Source organism: Fusarium verticillioides, chromosome 4 (genome assembly GCF_000149555.1).
Source record: "Fusarium verticillioides 7600 chromosome 4, whole genome shotgun sequence".
In the NCBI taxonomy this organism is placed as follows: Eukaryota; Fungi; Ascomycota; class Sordariomycetes; order Hypocreales; family Nectriaceae; genus Fusarium; species Fusarium verticillioides.
The window spans coordinates 3384775-3405792 of record NC_031678.1 but is presented as its reverse complement, the minus strand read 5'-3'; the positions used below and the strand labels follow the sequence as shown (position 1 = coordinate 3405792).

At 48.7% G+C, this 21018-nt stretch overlaps 11 protein-coding genes and 1 non-coding gene across 12 annotated transcripts; 4 read left to right on the top strand and 8 right to left on the bottom strand.

Annotated features, from left to right (window-relative positions):
• Window positions 1-264: 264 nt before the first annotated feature.
• Window positions 265-1223, top strand: FVEG_12205 (hypothetical protein; the record flags this gene model as incomplete). The annotated part of the gene is made up of 3 exons (XM_018901557.1): window positions 265-563; window positions 630-969; window positions 1017-1223. The coding sequence occupies 3 exons, from the start codon at window positions 265-267 to the stop codon at window positions 1221-1223; spliced, it is 846 nt and encodes a 281-aa protein (XP_018760060.1).
• Window positions 1224-2062: 839 nt separating this feature from the next.
• On the top strand, window positions 2063-3445 carry FVEG_12204 (hypothetical protein; the record flags this gene model as incomplete). Its single annotated transcript, XM_018901556.1, has 1 exon — window positions 2063-3445. One exon carries the CDS (start codon window positions 2063-2065, stop codon window positions 3443-3445), a length of 1383 nt encoding a protein of 460 aa, XP_018760059.1.
• A 107-nt stretch (window positions 3446-3552) lies between these two features.
• FVEG_12203 (hypothetical protein) lies at window positions 3553-4884 on the bottom strand. The gene is made up of 3 exons (XM_018901555.1): window positions 4726-4884; window positions 3724-4678; window positions 3553-3678 (listed from the first exon to the last, which is right to left on the bottom strand). The coding sequence occupies exons 1-3, from the start codon at window positions 4837-4839 to the stop codon at window positions 3635-3637; spliced, it is 1113 nt and encodes a 370-aa protein (XP_018760058.1). The 5' UTR covers window positions 4840-4884; the 3' UTR covers window positions 3553-3634.
• A 268-nt stretch (window positions 4885-5152) lies between these two features.
• FVEG_17183 lies at window positions 5153-5234 on the top strand. The gene has a single exon. It is a non-coding gene; the product is annotated as a tRNA-Gly (tRNA).
• Window positions 5235-5508: 274 nt separating this feature from the next.
• On the bottom strand, window positions 5509-7105 carry FVEG_12202 (hypothetical protein). The gene has a single exon (XM_018901554.1). The coding sequence runs from the start codon at window positions 7042-7044 to the stop codon at window positions 5611-5613; it is 1434 nt and encodes a 477-aa protein (XP_018760057.1). The 5' UTR covers window positions 7045-7105; the 3' UTR covers window positions 5509-5610.
• Window positions 7106-7339: 234 nt separating this feature from the next.
• FVEG_12201 (hypothetical protein) lies at window positions 7340-8406 on the bottom strand. The gene has a single exon (XM_018901553.1). The coding sequence runs from the start codon at window positions 8319-8321 to the stop codon at window positions 7929-7931; it is 393 nt and encodes a 130-aa protein (XP_018760056.1). The 5' UTR covers window positions 8322-8406; the 3' UTR covers window positions 7340-7928.
• Window positions 8407-9061: 655 nt separating this feature from the next.
• FVEG_12200 (hypothetical protein) lies at window positions 9062-9843 on the bottom strand (the record flags this gene model as incomplete). The annotated part of the gene is made up of 3 exons (XM_018901552.1): window positions 9062-9348; window positions 9414-9678; window positions 9733-9843. 3 exons carry the CDS (start codon window positions 9841-9843, stop codon window positions 9062-9064), a joined length of 663 nt encoding a protein of 220 aa, XP_018760055.1.
• Window positions 9844-10489: 646 nt separating this feature from the next.
• FVEG_12199 (hypothetical protein) lies at window positions 10490-12270 on the bottom strand (the record flags this gene model as incomplete). Its single annotated transcript, XM_018901551.1, has 4 exons — window positions 10490-10982; window positions 11064-11903; window positions 11962-12023; window positions 12076-12270. The coding sequence occupies 4 exons, from the start codon at window positions 12268-12270 to the stop codon at window positions 10490-10492; spliced, it is 1590 nt and encodes a 529-aa protein (XP_018760054.1).
• Window positions 12271-12937: 667 nt separating this feature from the next.
• Window positions 12938-14006, bottom strand: FVEG_12198 (hypothetical protein). Its single transcript, XM_018901550.1, has 2 exons — window positions 13793-14006; window positions 12938-13737 (listed from the first exon to the last, which is right to left on the bottom strand). The coding sequence occupies exons 1-2, from the start codon at window positions 13962-13964 to the stop codon at window positions 13043-13045; spliced, it is 867 nt and encodes a 288-aa protein (XP_018760053.1). The 5' UTR covers window positions 13965-14006; the 3' UTR covers window positions 12938-13042.
• Window positions 14007-14636: 630 nt separating this feature from the next.
• On the top strand, window positions 14637-16269 carry FVEG_17182 (hypothetical protein). Its single transcript, XM_018906451.1, has 2 exons — window positions 14637-14921; window positions 14988-16269. Exons 1-2 carry the CDS (start codon window positions 14811-14813, stop codon window positions 16218-16220), a joined length of 1344 nt encoding a protein of 447 aa, XP_018760052.1. The 5' UTR covers window positions 14637-14810; the 3' UTR covers window positions 16221-16269.
• Window positions 16270-16396: 127 nt separating this feature from the next.
• Window positions 16397-17371, bottom strand: FVEG_12197 (hypothetical protein; the record flags this gene model as incomplete). The annotated part of the gene is made up of 3 exons (XM_018901549.1): window positions 16397-16827; window positions 16883-17131; window positions 17191-17371. 3 exons carry the CDS (start codon window positions 17369-17371, stop codon window positions 16397-16399), a joined length of 861 nt encoding a protein of 286 aa, XP_018760051.1.
• Window positions 17372-19765: 2394 nt separating this feature from the next.
• FVEG_12196 (methyltransferase) lies at window positions 19766-20696 on the bottom strand (the record flags this gene model as incomplete). Its single annotated transcript, XM_018901548.1, has 4 exons — window positions 19766-19911; window positions 19964-20306; window positions 20351-20455; window positions 20505-20696. 4 exons carry the CDS (start codon window positions 20694-20696, stop codon window positions 19766-19768), a joined length of 786 nt encoding a protein of 261 aa, XP_018760050.1.
• Between the last annotated feature and the right edge of the window lie 322 nt (window positions 20697-21018).

The window sequence follows — 21018 nt, the reverse complement described above, 5'->3', positions numbered from 1 at the left end:
TCAGTTTAGGATACGTTGCTAAGTTTAGGATTTTTGACAATCTGTAGCGAGGCCCGATGTTCCCTTGCCCCCTGAGGTCATTCTACGTTGTCTTTAAGTTCAATAAGGAGGCCCATGAATCACTGGGTAGTGGGGGCTGGCATGAGATGGTTCGCCCAATCGTGCAAAAAGTCATGCCCCGGGAGCTCTCCCTCACTGCATCAACAACAACGCAAACTTCATCTTCACCACTTCTCAAAGCTCATCAGTGATTCACCACCCACGATGCCTTCCTCAGCGCATCAGTCTCTTCACGGACTGAGCATCGGGAACTCGTGGTTCGCAGTGCATCCAGTCTTCTGGACATCTCAGCACCTCGATCTCCTGGGGATTCGCTTCGTGCACATCGATGGTCCTCGCCACGCAGTACAACCTCGCCGAGAGAACGCTGTGAAGCTTGACCCAGTCAAGGTTATTTTCCATATCATGCGCTTTGCCTCGGTTCCGGAACCTGAAGACAAGCTTAAGTCGGCCTTTTATCTTCTTTGTGTCCCAGGAAGCCCTCTGAGGCCCAGGTCCAAGCCGTAAGTTGACTTTCATTCCCCTTGCCCGACCTCCAGAGCTGACTTGGTCTGTTTGAACGTGTACAGCCCGAAATTCTTCTACGCGGAACGCGCCGCTCATGAAACACTGTGCTATGTCTTTCATGTAACCAGGACTTCCACCCGAGCGCAGGCCCCGGTAGTTGGGTTCACTTACTACCGGGCCTTCAACTGGGAGCGTGACAGACGCTACACTCCACGAAAGCACCCCAAGGCCAGATACGGTAAAACCAACGGCCCAGTCGAGGAGATTTGTAAGATTCTCTTGCGGAAGGTTACCCCACAGAAATGGGAGGAGGACCCTTACATCGTCTGTCTTCTGTTGTCGCTCGCACAAGCGCAGGCAATCAAACAGAAGAGAGAAAAAGAAAAGCCGGACACTTTCCCTGTACGTTTATCCACTCTATCGCTGATGTATTTACTGACTTTCAAAAGGTGCGACTCCTCGTGGCTGTCGACGGAGACACGGAATTCGCCCACGTCTTCCAGGCTGAGATTGACGCGCGTATCCTCGAAGCACTCGACAAGCCGACATTCAGTTTCAATGGAGTCACATGGCCGACCATTACTCACTCGAAGGTGGCTTTCGGCCCTTACCCGAGTTTTCCGGATCGCCTCCTGGCGGAGGTGCTTGAGTCTTAGGTGACGCAGGTGTAGGAAAGGGTTGTGGACGGAGTGTGAACATCTCAAGCCGAGAAGCGAAAGGTTGAGGGCGGCGCAAAAGTTTTGTTGTAAAGAGTCAAGGCCCAGATGGAGACTGTGCCTCTTACCATGGATGGATAGGTACGAGTACCTTGCGCCAGTGGCAAAGGATTCTTTAGTGAGTCCAATTGACCGACATCAACCTTCAAACCTTGAGCCATGATTTTTCCTTTCCACTATTTCTCAGCTGAGCAAACATGAGTGAATCTATGATTTGAAAACTAGAGAGGAAAATGTCAATGATGCTGAACAGTCCAGACAAGAGTGTTCCGTCCACGTCCTCTTCTCCGTTGTTCAGTCTCCGAAAGGCAAGTTTCTTTGAACACAACTAGAGCACACCGACCCAGTACAACGAGCGAACGTCATAGGAACTATATTTAAAGTTCTTGAACACTTTTGTCTTTTGACAACTCTCCTTCCCGTCCCCTGGTCAGAGATGAAAGTTTAAGGTTTTATACCTTTGAGTCTCTTCCTTTTGCAAACCTTCATTCACCTCTTTGACCAGGCTGAAGTCTAACCTTGTGGTCCAGCAGGTAGCCACACACCTTCCCATTGGCAGAAGAAAGAACTCCCAACTTTCAAAAAAGGTTATATTAATAACTTGCTCACAGGTAACAAGCTTCCTAACGCATTTAGTTACTTACTATAAATGACCTCGGCTTTCTTTGCTCCCTCCGCATCCCCTCCCAGCATTTACACCTTTCCGCTGACCTTCCAACCACACTAGCACTACACGACATCTGCCACGCCCTCGTTATCTATCTCGAACCACAAGCAAGATGGATCCCTTCGACAACCTCCCTGCCGAGGTCCGAATTAAGATCCTCGGATCTATTCACTCATATGCAACAACCGCTCGATTGATTCGAGCCTCACCAATCATGCTGGCCCAGTATACGACTACTGAGTCAAGTAATCTACGCGAATACCTGTCGCAACTCATCGGCACCGACGTAAATGATCATGAACTTCTCCAAGACGCTCTAGCGATCGTTGAATTGGGCGAGAATTACCACCAAGACGATATCTGCGATATTTTGCGCGAATGGAAAGCCAAGGCTCTCCCATTACCTTTTGGCCGAGGTGGCGACGGCACGATCACCAAGCTTCGGCTTCTGTTTGAGCGCATGAGCGAGTTTATCGATGACTACCTCAGCAAGGCAACAGCTCAGAATACTGCCGAGGCGTATCTTCAGGGCCCGCGCCGTACATACATCGATACCGTTGACCCGCAGCGCATCACTCTGCTTGGCTTGAACCCGCAAGAGAGACTTCGTTTCTTCCAAGTGTTTATCAAGTTCGAGGTCCTCTGCAAGTTAAACAGCCCACGAGTCCATAAAGCAAGGGACACGATTCGAATGAAGGTGCCGAAACTGAGCAGCTGGGAGAAGGAGGCTTCGATGTGCGTATATGAGTACATGCGAGCATCCTATAGCGCTATGTTTGCCCAGTGTGTAGGCGCGCAGAGGTTCAAGGACTACAAGAAGTTTTGTGATCTTCAGAGGCAGAGCAACCGCGAGACAGCATTCTTTGTCGAGACAATGTGCTACGATCCCCGTTACCCCTTTCTTTGCTGCAAGATTCCCAAGTATGCAGCCGATTTCCCCATGTCGCTACCTTGGTGTGGGTTTGATGTGCTGTTGCACCTGATGATGGAGGCGAAGACAGAACACAAACCCATGTGGATTGCGAAGATGTGTTCAAGATATGACCGGAGGAGCTACGACTCGGTTCAGTACATTGTTGAGACTCAGCTGGATAGACCCCCACCGAATCGACGCTCACGAGATTTCAGTCCCAGCGAGGCAGAAGCCCACCAGATCCAGAAAGAGCAGCGCACCATCCGCCGACAGAGAGCTCGGGCATTCTTCGACGATGCGAGATTGTGCCCTGGAAAAGAAGCCCACTTCCCTACAGAGGAAGAGATAGAGACAGAGGTTGCGAGACTGAAAATCGAACGGAGAATGAAGGCGAAGAAGGAATGGGAGGAGTATTTTGCCAAGAAAAGGTCCAGCCCTCCTTGGTACAAGGACCCCCAAACGAAAGTCGACCCGAATAGTTATATCAAGAACAGGGAAACACAAGAAGATACGGAAATTTGTGATAGATTTTTGACTCCTCCGCCATTCTTTGCATTGCCCGAGGCGAGACGTCTTGGATGAATTCGAAGGGCGGCAGATATGTCTCAGGGCTTGACCAAGGCATCTTTGGAGAGTAGAAGAAAAGTCTTTGTAGGTAAAACAGCATAAAGATCAGTATAATAGCAGGAGAACTAGAGTCAATAAAAGATTGGATATTATCATAACGGTTCCTTCACTATGAACACCTAATTAATCCAGTGCGCATGCCAATCACTTCTTTTGTGATACACCGAACGTACTTAAATGCGGCCAATCTACTCTGGTCAGTATTGAATGTTCATCTCGAGATATAAACTCACCGAATGTCGTTCTTTGAGAATTAATTCGCGTGACGTCAACTCGCTGGCCAACCGTCAAGGATTTGTTCGTTGCATCACCGTAACAAAAGCCATAACGCCCAAAAACAGGACTCCATTTCGCGCCTTTGTCTACTCTTCGATCCTTGTTAAGTTTCTTCCAGACCGTGCCACGATCATCAGTAGCTGTCTTTCCTGTGTTGTAGTCAACAGTGATACTCTGGCATCTGTAGCAGTTTGCTGTCAACGGCATGCGTATTCCACCTGCAAAAGTGAGCTCGCCCCAGAAATCTTCGGCGAATGCTTTGGAGGCGCCGCGGACAACGATGTTGGGACGGAATTTGGTAATGTCCATTGAGTAGCCTTCATCAAGACGAGATGAGACTTCGTTGTTGGACTCTTCTGTGACGACTAGGTAGTGGGCGAGATCGTTGAAGGCAAGCCGCTCAGGTGGGTGGGACAAAGGAGGGAGAATGTTCTTGATACGCTCGGTGAAGGAAGCTTTCTTCAGAGCGTCTGAGCTGTGAGGTGCCAAGGAACCCAGGACAGCTCTTGACTCGTCCCCGATGTAGACAAGTCGGACTTCGTCACCAAGGCGATCAGAGAACCATTGCGACAGCTCATCCCCCATATCATAGGCCTTGGCCTTGCTGGTATGCAGACTGGTTTCGATAGTCTGTCGGCCCTCGACAGCGGGCTTCAGAGGGAAGTCGACGCTGTCTACCTTGTCTCCAGTCCATGTCACCGTGACTTGGCCCTTGCCATAGTCCACAGAAGCAGCAAAGAGGGCGAGCTTCAGATGATATCCGATCAACATCGTCTCATGCGAAACATTGCCGTTTTCATCTCGGTTGACCTTTTGCAGAGAAAAGGTCCTGTCGCCCTCGAAGCCATATGGGCCGAGACGCGCTTTCGTCAAAGAAGTTCCTCGGATGCCTTTGACGGGGTAAACATATAACTTCGGGAATTTGTTAGCCGGAAGTTTCTTCGCTTGAGCTCACTTACTTGAGTGACTTCTAATCCAGTTTCATGCGCCTTGTTACTGGAGATAAGCAGGTAAAGACCTGCAAGGACGGCGAAGGCGCTCAGAGCAATTGACAGGACAGTATAGTCATCCATTTTCTTCTTTCAGAGTTGAGAGGGGAAGTCGTTGGTGGAGCGGAGGGGCATCCGCAGCTTGATATACAGAGCGCTCCATGCGGTAGCTTTTAGTGACACTCAGTATGACATGCCGCTATTGGGAACTAAACCGCAACAGGTAAATTGATAACCCACTGTTGGCGAACAGTCACAGTGCACTGGTTCGGTAGTCAATTGACACTAGGACGGACAAGGAAAAACAACCCGAGCTGCGTGCGCGGAAGGAGCCATCTCAACTCCACAAAAAGGTTTCTAAGTACCACGAAGAACCTCACATTTCAACAATCGCACCGCGTAATTGGTTTAGTGGTAAAATTCTCCGTTGCCATTCGAGCAGCGTCGGGGAGCCCAGGGTTCGATTCCCTGATTACGCATTCCAAAGCTGTAATAGCATCCTTACCATCTTTTTGTGGTGTTGTCCAATTTCTTTTTGCAATGGAGTTTGTCCATGTCGTAGGGCAATGGCCCAGATCGTTGCGACCAACTTGGTGGAAAGTCTCGGCAGTTCATGGAACCTACAGTAATTGAGGTGGAGCAGGAATGCAATATGCAACGCATTTACTCTATATTCATTAACAGCTTGGCAGGTATTGGTCTGGCTTCTGCAAGAGAGCCTCATTGTGAGTATCACTTTGGCAAGACGTCAATGGTGCATCAATCGCAGCGCCTGACATTAAATCATTGTATTTCTAGGAAAGCTTAAAAAAAGAAAAGACTATAGTGAAAGCAATATATAATCCATAAGTCACTCTACAGTGAAGTCTCAAGCTCAAGATCCTTCTTGATGGCGGGCAGAACTGTACCGTCGTTCCAGTTCCAGATCAAACCACTGTTGTGTCCAGCAAACACAGCACCGGTCCAGTAAGTGTTGCGATATCCCTCAAGCGCAATGAGATCACGGTAGAAGCCCTGGGCAATGTCGTGGCCAGTGACGTGGAGGTAGTAAGGAGCATGGTCCTCAAGCATAGGGAACGTGCACTTCTCGGCAGCATCAGCGGGGGCACCGCCAATACGAGCCAGAGTGGTGAGCTCCCTGCGCATCAGGGCCTTGGCATCCTCGAGGGTGTAGTCGGTGTTGGGGAAACCAGTGCCGATGAGGAAGTCGTCGGGTGAACCAGTTTGGAAGTAACCGTTGTTACCGGGGACGATGGGCTCATTGGCCGGGGTGAGAGCGCCGACGTTCTGGAGACCGTTCTCAAGACCGGGAATGTGAGCGACACCGGCGACGTAGCCGAAAGCAGCGAACTTGGTGATGAGCTTCCTCTCCTTCTCGCAGAGATCGAACATCTTGGTGTTGGCGCGTGTCTGAGGCATGGCGACGACGAGCTTGCGGGCCCGAAGGGTGATGGTCCTGCCGTTCTGCTTGAAGACGACAACGACGCCCTTACCGGCAACGTTTCGTCGAACGCTCACAACCTCGGAGTTGAGGTAGATGCTGTTGCCGAGCACCTTGGAAGCAGCTTCGTAAATGCTTCGGGTATCACCAGAGGCAGCAACGAGGAACTCGCTGGAAACACTCTGGAGAAGGCCAGGGCCGAACTTCTTGATACCGTAGATGGTGGGGATGGCGGTGATGTTGCCGGGGTACCAGTTCAGCTGGCTGATGAGGGGAAGGATGGCGCTGAAGTTGTATTTGGCAGCGAACTCTCCGAAAGGTAGAAGAAGCTCCTGGGGAACAGGGTTGGGCATCAAATAACCTTGGTCGATCCAGGGATACTTGGGGAGGACGTTCTGAGCATAAGCTTGCATAGCAGCGGCCATGGCCTCCTTGGTAGCAGCAGCCTGAGCCTGAGACTGAGCAGGAATGGGAATGCCCAAGGTGAAGTCATACTGCTTGTTTGTGCTGGTTGTAGCAGAGAAGGGGTTGTTCTTTGCAAGAGCAACGCCAAGACGACCAATGTACTTCTGCACAGTTTTGGTGTTCTCAAAGAGCGTGACACCGATGTTGGTAGGTCGCTTTGTCACAGGGTTGACGTATGTCTGAGCATGACCACCAATCTGGTTTTCCTTCTCAATAACAGCAACCCTCAAGCCATCATCCTTGAGATTGACAGCAGCATGGATACCAGAAGATCCACCGCCGATGATGGCAACATCAACGTCGTACTTTGGTGCAGAGCCAGCAGGGACTACAATGGCGGTGGCACATGAGGCCAAAGCGAGGGCAGAGGTGTAGAACTTCATTGTGAAAAAGAGGGACTGGGAAAAAAAGAGAGCGGCGCGTGGGTGAGGGAGGAGTGAGATGGTGATGGTAGGGCAGCTCGGGGTTTTATCGACCGGTGAGAATAAAGGTGTTACACAGCATAAGCCATGGCGCATCTGAATAAGCTTTCTTGCTTAGGCTGCCGAGGGTTCCGTGCAAAGATTCCTCATCTTAAGATGCTCGATTTGGTGTTAATTTTGCGGGCGAGTTTTGGACCCATGTCGTCGGCAGTTAGATCGTCAGCGCTCGATTATTGTTGCTAGTTTGGCACTAGGTCCCAGAGAAGATGACAGTCAATCAAAGTACGCTGGCTTGTCTACGGCGAATTACGGGAAGAGAAACTATTTACTTAGTGATTCCAGCGGCAAAATACTTTCTACTGGATTATTGTGAACCATCTCAACATATTTTGCAGTTGTATCACCCGAATAACCTTGACTTCTATCGTTCTCGGCACATGGCGTTGACGTATGTTGGTAATCGAACAAGGTTTAATTACGATCAAGCAATGCCACCTAAAAGCACCACCCTCCAAAGTCTATTTAGGCCCCCAAGCCATCATCCCGCCGGGTTCCGAGCTTCTGGTTCCCTTTTGACCCCAGATTCGGTATCCTGCATCGGCCTTGTTCCACCAATGTCGTATCAAAGTGGCGCTGGTGAACCGCCTAGCCGGGCGCAAAGTTCAGATTGCTAACGGCTTCATCTCATGGCACCAGTCCATCTCAAACCTTCCCCTTTATATACTTAGATGTCGGAGTGCCGAATCGGAATGTCGACTAGTTGTTTAACCTTCCGTATCAGTAAATGAGTACAACCCGACACCGATGGCACGATGATTCAGCACATATTTGTTCTCCATATAGAACTAGTTTTTGGACAGGTACACCATACAGCCTAAATACCCAATTCCCATAAAGAAGTGTAAGATACCCGGGAGCGACCTGTTTCCGTCTCCAACTGCAAGAACAGTAAGAAGATCGCCGAATTTCATGAAGCTCATGACAGCCAGGATGGTAGCGATCGCGGTATGGTTGTCGTGGAATTGATGTGCTAGGATAAAAATGCCGAATGAGATATCTCTAGCCGCTAGCATATATATCGGCGCGAAGCTGGCGGGATCGTCAGAGGATCTCTTCTCTGAAATGCCCTTGAGTTGGTACTGGTTTCGTGGGTTGCAGAGGGCGAGGACTCCACCAGCGAGGCTAGTGAGGCCCATGGCGAAAATACAGAACTCGACGAATAAAGTGAAGAAAGACATGGCTTGTAAATCGATTCGATTTGAATGATGTTCTCTTTTGGTATCTGTCTGCTGTGGCAGGGAATGAGTTGTCTTGGACGTGTTTATGAATTCTTGCTTTGGAGGATTCGTTCCGTTTCATCCGCTAAGTGGAGTAATAAGCCCCAGGGCTGAGTTCGAAAGCTCACTCCGCCACAATTTGGAAGCAAAACAGCCTTGAGAACCCTGATTGAGATTGATTTAGGGCGGATCGCAAACCAATTGAATTGAATTGTTTTATCTTTAATGCTACCTTTTTCCGACCGAACGGCCTTCTAGATGGATACGCAGTTTTCCAGCAAGTTTTCGGCCGACCTCTCCATTGATCCTTGCAACTTACAGGGCTGACTGCCTAGCCCAAGGGTCCACAATGCACAGCCCAGTGACCTGTGCCCACTAACTACCCTACGCCCAATGAATTGCTATGACATCCAATCAGATGATCTGACGAAACACGCCCTTTCTGTCAGTCTGGGCTGGCTTGGCACAAGATAAGTTTGCTTGCCAGAGGAGCTTATCCTCCTTGATCCGTGTTTGATGTGATCTGAGCTGACCACGAAGTCAAGTAACAAGAGCGCAGGGAATGTATAGCATATAGTTTCACAGAATAACATCAGATCACAAAGCAAGAGATAGGTAGAATTTGAATGTCTAGAAGGACGAAGTTGGTAGCTAGGATAACCTATCGTAAAGTCCCTTACACTGTGTTTTGCTCCCAATATCTACCCCTGGAACTGGAACAGGTGCTCCAGATCATCTTCCTTGAGATTCTCTACCGCCATATTGGCGATGTTGTCCCACATCAAGAGCTTGGTTTCCACCGCAAGGAGCTCCTTCTTCTGTTTTTCGACTTGAGTCTGCAGGTTGTCCCGCTTCTCAATTGCTTCTCTGGCATCCTTGATCATTGCAAGTCTCACGACGCCCTTCGTCGCATTCGCTTTCCTGACCATGGCGCTCGAAAGCGTCTGCTGTGCACCGGTCATAGCCTTTGTGGCATCCATGTAGGTCTCTAGCTTCTCGCGCGCGCTTTTTCAGCGTCCTGGTACAGCTCCTCTGCTTTGTTGAGAGCGTCACGGGACTTCTGAAAGATCTGTTCGACGTCGTCGAGTTTCATTTCGGTGAATTTCTTGACGTGCTCGCTCTTGCGGCGTTTTGCGTCGCTTGTTGCTGAGCTGGGCGCAAGACTGCGTTTTGGGGAGTTGCGCTTCGATCGAGAGGTCGACTTTTCCGACATGACTGAAGACATGATGGGCTGCTTGAGCGTATTGACACTGTTGCTTGGAAGTGTAGATTTTGATGTATGGGCTGAAGCCTCAGCCTTCGGGACTTGATACCGGGACTGGAGTTCTGTTAGTTGAGAAAAGACGAATGAGTGATTTGGCTGGGGACATACCGTCTGCCGGGGTTCAAAGTGAGCTGTAAAAGTTGAAAGGGGACCGTCGACGGGACAAGCGGCGACCAAGGAGAGAAGGATGCGATGCCAATGCACTAAAGCCTGTGCCATCGAGAGAAGACATGGAAGAGTGCACGCCTGGAGTGCAGAAGAAATCAGAAGGTGGATTGGATTCGTGAAAACAGCCGTGATTCACAAAACCTAGGGGGCGAACCGCCTTGTAACCAGAGGAAGCGCTATTGTTTTCGGATGAAAACTCAGTCTCAAGACCAAGATATTGGGACGTTGTTATTCGTTTGTGATACTAACCACGGCATACCTAGGATGATAATCTGATACCAAAATGCTCTTTTATCTCATACCACTCCCAATACTGCTTTAGCTACATTAAGAACTTACTTAAGGGATTTGCTGTCACCGATTGAACCAGACGCTACCATTCGCCAATGGGAGCTGACTACTTTCAAGTAGTTCCGAGCACCACTAGGCTTTTGCTCATATCATTTTATTGCTAAACTCTAGAGTAATTTCTGCTGGTCAGCTAATGATAGTGTAGTGATCTCGAACGTGAGGTTGTAGCTTCCATTGGCCTGGATTTCAAGACTGTTTTATATCACTGTCAGTCACGAAACGCCTTCTCTCCCGGGGAGTGACTTGCATACCATCCTGTTCCAGTTCTTTTATGCTCAAGCTTGAAGCAGGCTGTCGCATTTCTTGTCACAGCGCCGGGAGCTTGCGATTCGAGGGAGGCAATCCTTTAAGAGCTTCGGTGTCCATACGGTTCAAATGGGAACGATGCTGAGACGGCTGCCATCGCAAGGAACAGCGCAGCACAGACATACAGAGGAGCAGGTGTATCGGTGTTAGCTTCAGTCGCGACAACAGCCGATACAATTCCCATCACTCGGTTGCACGCGACAGCAATAGCACTTCCAGTAGCACGATGAGCACTTGGCAGAACCTCAGGGGTGTAGGCATAAAGAGTGCCGTAGTAGATGTTGATGCAGAAAGCGATCAGACAAGTGAAGGTAAGGTCTTGCACAGAAGTCTTCACAGAAGTGTAGGCGAAGAAGAAAGCCATGCTGATCAGAGCGCCGATGACCATGGTGTACTTGCGGCCAAGCTTGGTGTTGCACATGAAGCCAGCGACAACGGGACCTGGAATACCGCTGATGTTGGTCAGAGCGTAGTTGCGCCAGATTTCGAATTGTGAACGGTTGAAGACTGCGCCTCTACTTGCCAGATACGACCTAGGATGATATCAACACCTGCGTAACGGTATTTGGGGAAGGTTCCATGTCTCAAGTGCATGAATAAAGATGGCAACTCACGGAAGAAAGACGTAGAACAGAGGGTACGCAAGACCGATCAGAGTCCAGGACAGAAAGATGCTGGCGGTCGAGATGGTCATCTTCTTGGTGCTGAACAGGCCTCGAATATGGATCATTGTCTCGCTTATCGAGAATCGGTTCTTGCTGTGAGCTGAGGTGATATTTCCGCAAGCAACGAGATCCTGCAAAGTGAGAGAGCAAGTACGATTGTACTTGGTCGCCAGGTATTGGAATGTCTCAATCACTTCCTCATCTTTTCCAACACCGAGGAGGTACTTGGGCGTCTCGCGAAGTCTAATAACGGTGACTCGAAGAAGCGATAGGAAGAAGACGAGGGCGCCGCCTGTGAACATGACGTATCGCCAACCCATGTTATTCCCCCGCGTACAAGTCTCGACATCGACGCAGTTCCAACGCTCAGGGACCATGAACCCCCAAGCAATGAAACCAGCGATTGCTTGGCCGAAACCCCACCAACACGCCATAAGGGTTAAAAGCCACTGTTTGTTACTTGGAAGATACTCGAGAAATACGGCTGTATCCATGACAAGGTTGCCGCCAGCGCCAAAACTAACCAGTGCAATAAAAAGTCCAAGGGACGGCCAATTAGGCATACCACCAGAGACGATGCAGCTGACCGAGCAGAGGAAGAGGGTGATGTTGAAGGCGTATTTTCTCCCTATGATGTCGGCGCTGAAACCCCAGAAGAGAGCGCCTGTCAACATGCCGACGTATGCTGCTATGGTCATGCCGTTGGCGTAGCCCTTTTCTCCGAACTCACGGAACGATTGTGTCGCAATGATGGACTGGAAGAGAAGGATCATTGAATCAACAGCATAGCTTCACAAAAAAAAGGTCAGCAGTCAGCGATTTGGAGACGTTCTCAACGAGGTCTTACCCAAAGCCGTTCAAGAAGAATAACTTGAGGTGATACGGCGTCCAACCAATTTCGTCAATAGCCTGGTCCGAGTCAGCTTATAATCGTTTGCGGGAATTTGGTGATGTCTCTCACATCGTTGACGAGTCTCATCTTCTGATTGAATGCAGGGTCCAGATCTTGCAGGTCAAGAAGATCCTGTTGAGTGCCAACCTTGACATCGACAGTGCCATAGTTGGGTCCATTCTGCTCCTCCACGTCCTGGTTCTTTTTCACAGAAGACATGGTTTCGAGCTTAGCTGAAAGGTTTGAATAATTAAGAAGAGACATTAAAAAGGCAAGAGGATCGTGAGAAAAGAAAGTCGCGTGGGCTTTATCTCACAGACCCGATGATCCTGGACGAATAGAGCATGGTCAGCGTCGATTTGGAGGTAACCTTCCGAAAACCTGCTAATTCCTGCCTCTAGCTGCATTGAGATCGTACCAAGACATGATGATATCCAATGGCAGGCGAAAGATTAATCACGCGCCAAGAATGCCAATGTTTGTGTGGCCATCGCATTTTCGCGAATCGTTACACGGAGGAAATGCCCATCGTTGATACTTTCGGGGAGCACGTGGGCGTTGGATACTTTCGGCGAATTGAGTTCACAACTTGACAGCTTTAACACTTGGTGGAAAATGAGGTATCATAATTTGGGTTGTCTCCGATAGCTGATTGTCTGCGGGGGCTCCGTAGGCTCAAATGGCAACCCCAGGGTTCAAAGAGGGGTTACAACAGGATCGGCATCTCCTCATCTCCTACAACTGGGGTTTCATCAATTGAACTTTTACATGTAACATTTTAATCTATCACCAGATAAGACCTCTCATCTGTTACACTCAGCCAGGCATTATGCTCCTCTTCCACGGCATTCCCAGGTGCTAGATATGCGAGCTCTAACAATGCACTACCACCGCTTATTCGCATTCAGTCAAGTATATAAAGCACCGGTATTCTGAGTGTATGGTGTTCCAATTAACGATATTCGTTCTATGTAATGAAATACAGAATTTAGACGCTAAAAAACAAGACCAGTCTATCCGTCGCATGCTTTTGCCCTCACTTCCTGTGTCGGTACTCCTCGGGGCTCTCGTACGAGGACAACTCCCTGTCCTCGATATCTGCCGGTTTGTGCTCCTTTTGCAAATGCTTGACATACCAAATCATAAAAATAAGCATAACCAGGGCCATCAAAACAGCATCAAAGATATATAAGTAAAACTCATGAGAGATAAGGTATCCCTTGTTTCCTTGGAGGTACTCCACCACTCTGAAGATACTTCGGACAAGAATAAGGAAACTCGTGGCATAAAGAACGTAAAGGTATCGCGCCCAGGGTACATCGCCTCGCAGTGACTCGGGTGTTGGGGACTTGAGTAGTCGAGTATGGAAGAGGATCGAGGTGACGACGAAGAAGCCAAAGACGACGATTTGGACAAACAGACCGGCGATAATAATCTTCTCGCCCAGGTTGTAGAGATCCAAGGTACCAGCTGACTGAATACCTCCGCCACCAGCCTGTAAACTGAATGCGATAACATCGCCGGTAACGAAGATGCGTGTCACCCACTTGACGGGTACAAGAGATAGGTGGGCGGCTCCGACGGTTCGGATCAGGCGACCGAGAATCATGTAGATCGAGGCGGCGAAGAGGGCGGGTGCGACGAGGATGGGAATGGCTTGTAGCACGAAACCACCGACGGAGAGCTTGTCAAAGTGACCCCATATTCTTCCAGCATATCCGATAGTCTCGACTGAAGAGAAGGTTAGCGATGTCGACAACACAATCTGAAGGAATGATGGACCTACAAAAACCGCCAACGACGAAAGGTGTAAAGTAATAAGCGCGAACTCGAATTAATCGCCAAGTATGTAGCACCGAGAAGACTGCGAAGACAACAGTGCTGACAACTGCCGCTGGAAGAGAAGGATCATAGCGATAAAGCTTAAAGTCAAAGCCTGCTGTTTCAGTGTCGGCCATGATGAAGAGAATGGAAAATGAACAACTCAGAGATTAAAGACCCGGTGGATGGAGATTCATGCCAGGAAGGGCGCTCTCTAGAACTATATACATGACAAAAGCTGGGGACACTAGGCTATGCCGAGCCGCAGTGGGCTTAACGGAATGCATGAGTAGGGAGGCGCGTAACGGGAGCGAAGCTTAACGAATTCGGAGAATAAACGAGGAGCGAATTCATCCCTGGTCGTCGTCTTTGGCAGGGCTGAGCCTCAACTCAGCGGATCTGCTTGTATCTTCAAAGACACCTGGATAAAAGGAAATAAATGTTAACTATCTCTTTGCTATGCACTGTTTCGGTGTCCAGGAACATTCACCAGTGTCGCATCATATCTTGCTTCTGAGATGGAGGAGGGGATTTATTTTTCGTATTACGAGTGTGTTCTAATGTCAAAGAGTCAGATCTCCTTTAAAACTCAGTTCATGCGATTCGTTCCTTGCCCTTCGGCCATGTCATGACAGAGGAGAAGCGGATTAAATGCGTTCGGTGCTCCCTGGCGCTAACTATTCCCGGCCAAGTCAGTGGAGTAGTCTCACCATCATCTCCAATCAGCAGAGTTTTCATGAGCGAGGAACCTCGTTCAAGATCTCGTTCTCGTTTAAGTCTCGTTTATACCTCGTTCAGCCCATTGATCTTCAATCTCGGCTCTGTACAGTAATCGTACAGTACCTTCGTTCCATCCGTCGCCAACAGATTTCCTTTTTCTCCTTCGTTTACCTACCTACACAAACGATATCCGAAATCTTAATCTGAGCTTGAAAATCTCGTTCAGCTCCCAGCCTTGCTTCGCTGATCTGTCATTGGTCGTCATGGACGCCGAGGTTCATGACGTCGTTACCGTGAGGAGCGGATCGAAGCCCCGAAGGCCACACAAGAAAGCAAAGACTGGCTGTCTGGACTGCAGAAGACGGCGTGTCAAGGTGCGCCCCTGCGTGGCTTGAATGTGGCGGTGCCAATGCTAATTCTGGAACTGATTGATACTGCAGTGCACCGAGGAGCGGCCTGAATGCCGTGCTTGTCATCGTCGTGGAGTTGAATGTGAATACCCTTCATTCCAAGGAGTAGTATTCCCTTCACCGTCTACACAGCATGGCGACGAAACATCTCCCGAGTCAACTTCGTCACAGCCGCCGAAGCAGACCCAGACCCAGACGATTGCACCTGTTCCAGGTCTGGTCTCAAATGCATATCAGTCAGTTCTTGGGGTACAGCAACACGATAGACCAACCGTGATCTTTGGAATGGAGGATATGGCTCTGCTTCACCATTGGACAGTCTCGACAAGTCTCGACGTTTACAAGAACTCTGCCATGTCGGCTATCTGCCAGGTCATATTCCCCAAGATCGCATTTGAGCATCCGTTCGTGATGCAGGCTCTCCTGGGCCTGACTGCTCTCCACATCGCGTACCTTGAGCCCCAGCAGAGGCTGAGATATACTGCAGAAGCAGCGCGTTACCATAGCAAAGGTCTGCAGGGTTTCAACGAAGCCATATCGCAGTCGAATGAGGAGACGGCTGAGGGGTTGTTTGTTTGGTCGTCGCTCAACCTTCTGTACGTGTTTGCGGCATCAGGTCGACTGGGAGAGGGGTTCTGGGACGAGTCTAGCTGGGGTGGTCGCAAAGATCGTATCTTGGGGGCGGGATGGATCCCCATGCTCCGAGGTATTCAGACAGTCATGATGCCTTATTTCGAAGTCCTATCGGCGGGTCAGTTAAGAGAGGCCATGAATATTGGCAATTGGGACGACGTCGATCCCAACTTGGTCGAGAATATTGACGACAAGCGATTCTGTCGCTTGAGGGAAATCTGGGAGCATAATCCAGATGCGTCAACTTATGAAGACATTCTGTACGTTCTCAGGAGGATCAGGATGTTCATGGCGCAGTTTTCAAACATGGATGTTGAGCCCCCTGGGTGTTCTGTAACCAATAGGGCCTGGCAGGGGGCTTTCTTGTTTGTACCTTTTGCATCAGAGCGGTACTTTTCTCTGTTGCATCAGAGACAACCGCCAGCACTCATTTTATATGCTTTCTACGGTGCCTTGCTGCACTCTCTCAACGATTCTTGGTTTATGGAAGGTTGGGGATACGATATTGTAGGGGTAGTGAATGATTTGCTTGGCTCTTACTGGGAACATTGGATATCATGGCCACTGGCGGTGGTTGGTTTAAGAGCAAGAGATATGGGAGGATCGCCGATGTCAGTCTTAACCAAGTAATGATTTGATGATATATAACTAAGCCACAAGTATTCTAGTCTGATTCCCCGTCCAAGTTTATCTCGCTGTCCTTCATGATGCACACCAAAACACTTTGTTTCCCTCTCAAGAGTGTTTCTTATCGACATAAATGTCCTTCCTGCTCCAAATCCAAATGATCCAAATTCTCGCCATGCCTAAACCTCGGTAAATGCATGCATGCTGTAGCTCTTACCAGCACCCCTTCCATTCAAGATTTCAGTAATTTCAGATGGATGGAAATAGTTGAACAAGATCATGACAAAGAACATGAGACAGGCATCGAAGATGTACAGGTAGGCCTCATGTTTGAGCAGGTAGCCGTCGAAGCCCTGCAGATACTCGACGGCCCTGAAGATAGATCGCACCATGATAAGGAAACTTCCAATGTACAGAGAAAGTATGTGTTTCTGCCATGGAAGACCGCTTGAGGAGCGGGCAGTCGGGTTGGCGCTGATTGCACGATGAAAGGCGATCGCAATCACGATGAAAACGCCGAAGAAGAGGAGTTGGACGAAGAGACCGCCGATGATGATTTTGGATCCAGCTCTGAGAGCGTCGATTGTACCAGACGACTGATAACCACCGCCTTGATCGACTAGTTAGTATGTGAATAGCAGGACAACACGGATCAAATGACTTACCTCCTGCCTGCAGGATAAATGATAGGACATCTCCAGTAACAAAGATCTTGGTCATCCACTTCTTGGAGATCAAAACACGACCTTCGCCATCTATCATCAGAACAATTCTACCAAGCTCCATATAGATCGTTGCAGCATAAAGCGCAGGGGCTACGAGAAGTAGAATGCTTTGTATGATATAAGGGCCGAGGGTCCAATTGGGGCTCTCGTTACCAGACTTTGCTCTCGCGGCGTATCCAATAACTTGAACTAGAAGAAGCATCACATGTTAGACTCAGCAGTGCGGTTGAGGAGGTAGGTAAACTTACAAAGACCACCGAGGGTCAGTGGAATGACGAACCAAGATCGTCCTCGGAAAAGTTGCCATGAATGGAGGAGAGTTGTGGCTAGAAACAGGATGGTGAAAATAACAGCACCGGCCACTGTTGGGTCATAATGATAGAGTTTGAAGTTCTCCGCTCCATCTTCAGAACGTGTGAACATGTTCATTTTCAAAGACTCGACTTCGGATTACAAAGATAGAGAAGTAATGATTGAGATTGTTGAAATGCGCAAAAGAACGACGTCCAAGAAAAGGAAAGGAAAGGTGATATGAATGAAGGAAACTAGTAAAGTGAAGCCAATGAATGATAATCTGAATTGAGGTTATGATCTAGGAAAATGAAAGTCTTTATACCGAGCTTGACACTAAAACTGTCAGAGAATTTAAGGGAGAGAAGAACACAGCCATGCGGCCAAGCCGGAGGACAAATTAAGGGTATGCATTCACTGATCACCCAGCAGATAATGAACGAGTCTGCCTTACCGGGATTATTATTATTAGACCTCAGAATGTTCTAAACGAGTAAACGAAGAGTTCCTCAGTAGACGCTTGGCCAAACGGTCGATTGATCCTGAATCATTAGTTCGGCGGTCGGCGGGACTTGGATGTTGTGTTTTGACGCGGTCTGTGCCATGCTCGTTTAACCATCGTTTAACTTCGCTCTCATAACGATAGCCGGTTTAGAAAAAGTGGAGGGCCCTTGGGGAGCAATAAAACATCAGGTCTAAGCTTAGGATGATAAAATAAACTCTACAAAAGGTATCCTAAACGTATCCTAAATTTATACCAAGTTACCTATGTCTTTTTGTCACTTAAGATCAAAGCCCCGAATTTTCTTTCCTCCCCTAGAAAGGAACCTCCCCCCTAAATATCTCGCAAGCCACTTGAGGACTTTTGCTGCCACTTAGCATGGTCGGGATATGGGGTTATGGGATGAGCTTTCGGGTCCCTTGACTCGATCTTGATAACAAACCCCTGGAGTCCACTCCGTTATATAGCCACACGCTGCAATGCAACAAGACTTCAAGAATTTAGTGCCGACAAAGCTAGCAGCTTCTCGTTCATCAACGATGGAAAACACGAGGTTTCTTAACAGTCCTGCATCCTCTGTGCATACAGAGGAGGCCTCTCCGATTGACAGGTCGCAGATTTCAAGGAGACCAACAAGGGTCTCGCATACAAAGTCACGCAAAGGTTGCCAGCAATGCAAGAGGAGAAAGGTCAAAGTCAGTATTTGACTTGACAATCAACATCACCATACCTATTCTGACATGGTAGTAGTGCGATGAGCAGCGGCCTGCGTGCTTCAATTGCAGTAGATTGCAAGAAGTATGCAAGTATTTACCACCTCCGCCGAAGAAGACGTATGTCAGGAGATCAGGGTCTCCTAAACCAGCGATAAGCATCACTGGTGGTATCAACCTCAGAGATCTTGAATTATTTCACACATACACCACATCAACCTACTCAACTCTGTCAATATTTCCGGCGTTGCAGGACTTTTGGAGGATAACTGTTCCGCGGTTAGCGATACATAACAGCTACTTGATGGGCGAGATACTTGCGCTGGCAGCACTGCACCTTGCTTATCACAGGCCTGACCAGCGGCACGAACATCTTGCAACAGCCCTGACACTGCATCAGGAATCTTCGCAGCAAGCAATGGGACTTCTGAAAGAGTTACGTCCTGAGACTGCCGATGGGCTGTTCATATTTTCTTCCCTCACTATTGTTACGAGTAATATCTCCAATGGCATTCGGCCCAACTTTGTATACTAATGGTGAACAGCAATGGCTACGCCAAAACGGTCGCATCAAGATGGGATACCAGCAGGCGAGGGCGACTTTGAAGATTGGATATATCTCATACAAGGTACAGCTAAGCTCCAAATGACCTTCGAACAAGAGTGTTCTGAGAGCTGTTTGTCAGCATTGTTCGCATTCAGCCGTCAAAGATGGGCGTTACACAGTGTCTTTCATCCCTCCTACGACCGAAGGGATGAATTACTATGCCATCTACAAGAGAGGATACGAAGCTGTGTTCCAGAAAGCGAAAAATTGAGTGTTTTGACCGAGAGGATTGACAGCTTGCGGTCTGCAGCATGTTACACTCCGAACTGGGAGAGTACTGACTTGTTCTTTTGGCTATACGCGGGTATCGATGGTTTTTTACCTCTTGTCAAAGCACGGGACCAGGAGGCTTGGGCGGTGCTAGCTCACTTTTGTCTTATGGTCAAGAGGGCGGAGACACAGTGGTGGTTGAAAGGGTGGGCGGATTGTATGATGAGAAAGATTCACATGCACCTTGATGAAGAGCATAAATCTTGGGTTCTGAGGCTTTCAGAGGAGATGGGATGGATCCCGCCAGCAACTCAATGATGAAGATGACTTTCAATAATAATATTGCAACCCTCCAGATGTCCTACAGACTTTGGGTTTTTGTGGTGGTCTTCCATGGCCTGCAGGCTTTGCCTCCTGATCAAGATTTCTGCTTCATAGCATAGATCTTGAATGATCCTCCAACTTCTATGTCAGCGTTGTAACATATTGATTCTTAGACCTTACATACCGGCCCATTCATTGAGATCTTGTCCCTCGAGATCATCAGCCATGTTCTCTGGGGCAGAGCAGCATCCGCCTGCTGCAGCATCAGATGACGCATCAAGGTATACATTCAGGTCACTCTTCGCATCAGTGATGAGAATATCTACAGGCTCATCAGATCAGCTAACACTCCTTAGACGCGCAGAAATACTGACCAGTGAAGCCTGCAAGTTTCAGGTACCCTTCATACTCCTCGACTTGGCTTGCTCCAGCAATACATCCGACGTAAAGTGCCATGCTGTTTCTGATACCATCGGAAAGTGGCTTCTTCGCCAAGATATCGGATATAGCGACTCGTCCTCCAGGCTTCAGCAGACGGTGCATTTCATTAAATGCTTTTTGTTTCTCATCATGAGGTATCAGATTGACCACACAGTTGGATATGATGCAATCGGCAATATTGTCTTCCAGAGCTATGTCGGTGATGCGAGACTCAATAAATTCAACGTTTTCCATAGATCGATCTGCCTTGAGCTTCCTGGCTTTGGCGAGCATGTTCTACTCCAAGTCAAAAATGATGCTTGACAAATCGTGCTACTCACCTCGTTCATATCAACACCGATAGCCTTGCCAGTTATCCCGACTTTGCTGGAGGAGAGGAAGATATCTAGTCCAGCACCGCTTCCCAGGTCGATAACAGTCTCGCCCTAGAAACGTTATTTCTGTTTTTTGCGATACGGTAAACACGGGACCTACTTCCTTCAGTGAAGCAATCGCCAAAGGCGTGCCGCAGCTCAGTCCCAGGTTAGCCTCTTTGGGGATGGAGTCGAGGTCCTCGTTCGAATAGCCAAAGGCTTTCGCAACATTAGTGCTGTATGCTGCATTGGACCCCTTCGCTGCACTTCCGTATCGCTCGCCAACTTTGGTATGAATATCTTGACTATTCATGGTAGCCAGTCTTTTGGTGAAGGGAGATCCTAGATATTGAGGAAGCGAGGCTTGGGGAACTAGGGAAATATTTCAGTATGAGAAGAGAAGACCAAGCCTGCATTTTTAAAGTACCTAGGTCAGCACACTCCCAGAATCCAGCTGAAAGGTCGGCATGCACAGGAAGTTTGATGATTCAGCAGAATTGAACCAATTAGGGATACCAAAGACATAAAGAATCATGCCAGAAGAGGAAATTCCTCGATATGTCACGGTTTTTAACCACCTGGGGCAATAAAACGATTTGTCACTACCATGACCCGCCCGCCACCTCTGCGATCAT

What these genes read in the sequence shown, in the direction of transcription:
- FVEG_12203 (XM_018901555.1), bottom strand. Translation starts at nt 4,839, where the DNA reads ATGGATGACTATACTGTCCTGTCAATTGCTCTGAGCGCCTTCGCCGTC. An exon ending in CTGGATTAGAAGTCACTCAA is followed by an intron (nt 4,679 to 4,725) that starts GTAAGTGAGCTC and finishes AAATTCCCGAAG; the next exon opens with TTATATGTTTACCCCGTCAA. An exon ending in TTCTCAAAGAACGACATTCG is followed by an intron (nt 3,679 to 3,723) that starts GTGAGTTTATAT and finishes TGACCAGAGTAG; the next exon opens with ATTGGCCGCATTTAAGTACG.
- FVEG_12202 (XM_018901554.1), bottom strand. Translation starts at nt 7,044, where the DNA reads ATGAAGTTCTACACCTCTGCCCTCGCTTTGGCCTCATGTGCCACCGCC.
- FVEG_12201 (XM_018901553.1), bottom strand. Translation starts at nt 8,321, where the DNA reads ATGTCTTTCTTCACTTTATTCGTCGAGTTCTGTATTTTCGCCATGGGC.
- FVEG_12198 (XM_018901550.1), bottom strand. Translation starts at nt 13,964, where the DNA reads ATGGCCGACACTGAAACAGCAGGCTTTGACTTTAAGCTTTATCGCTAT. An exon ending in TTTCGTCGTTGGCGGTTTTT is followed by an intron (nt 13,738 to 13,792) that starts GTAGGTCCATCA and finishes CCTTCTCTTCAG; the next exon opens with TCGAGACTATCGGATATGCT.
- FVEG_17182 (XM_018906451.1), top strand. Translation starts at nt 14,811, where the DNA reads ATGGACGCCGAGGTTCATGACGTCGTTACCGTGAGGAGCGGATCGAAG. An exon ending in GCAGAAGACGGCGTGTCAAG is followed by an intron (nt 14,922 to 14,987) that starts GTGCGCCCCTGC and finishes TTGATACTGCAG; the next exon opens with TGCACCGAGGAGCGGCCTGA.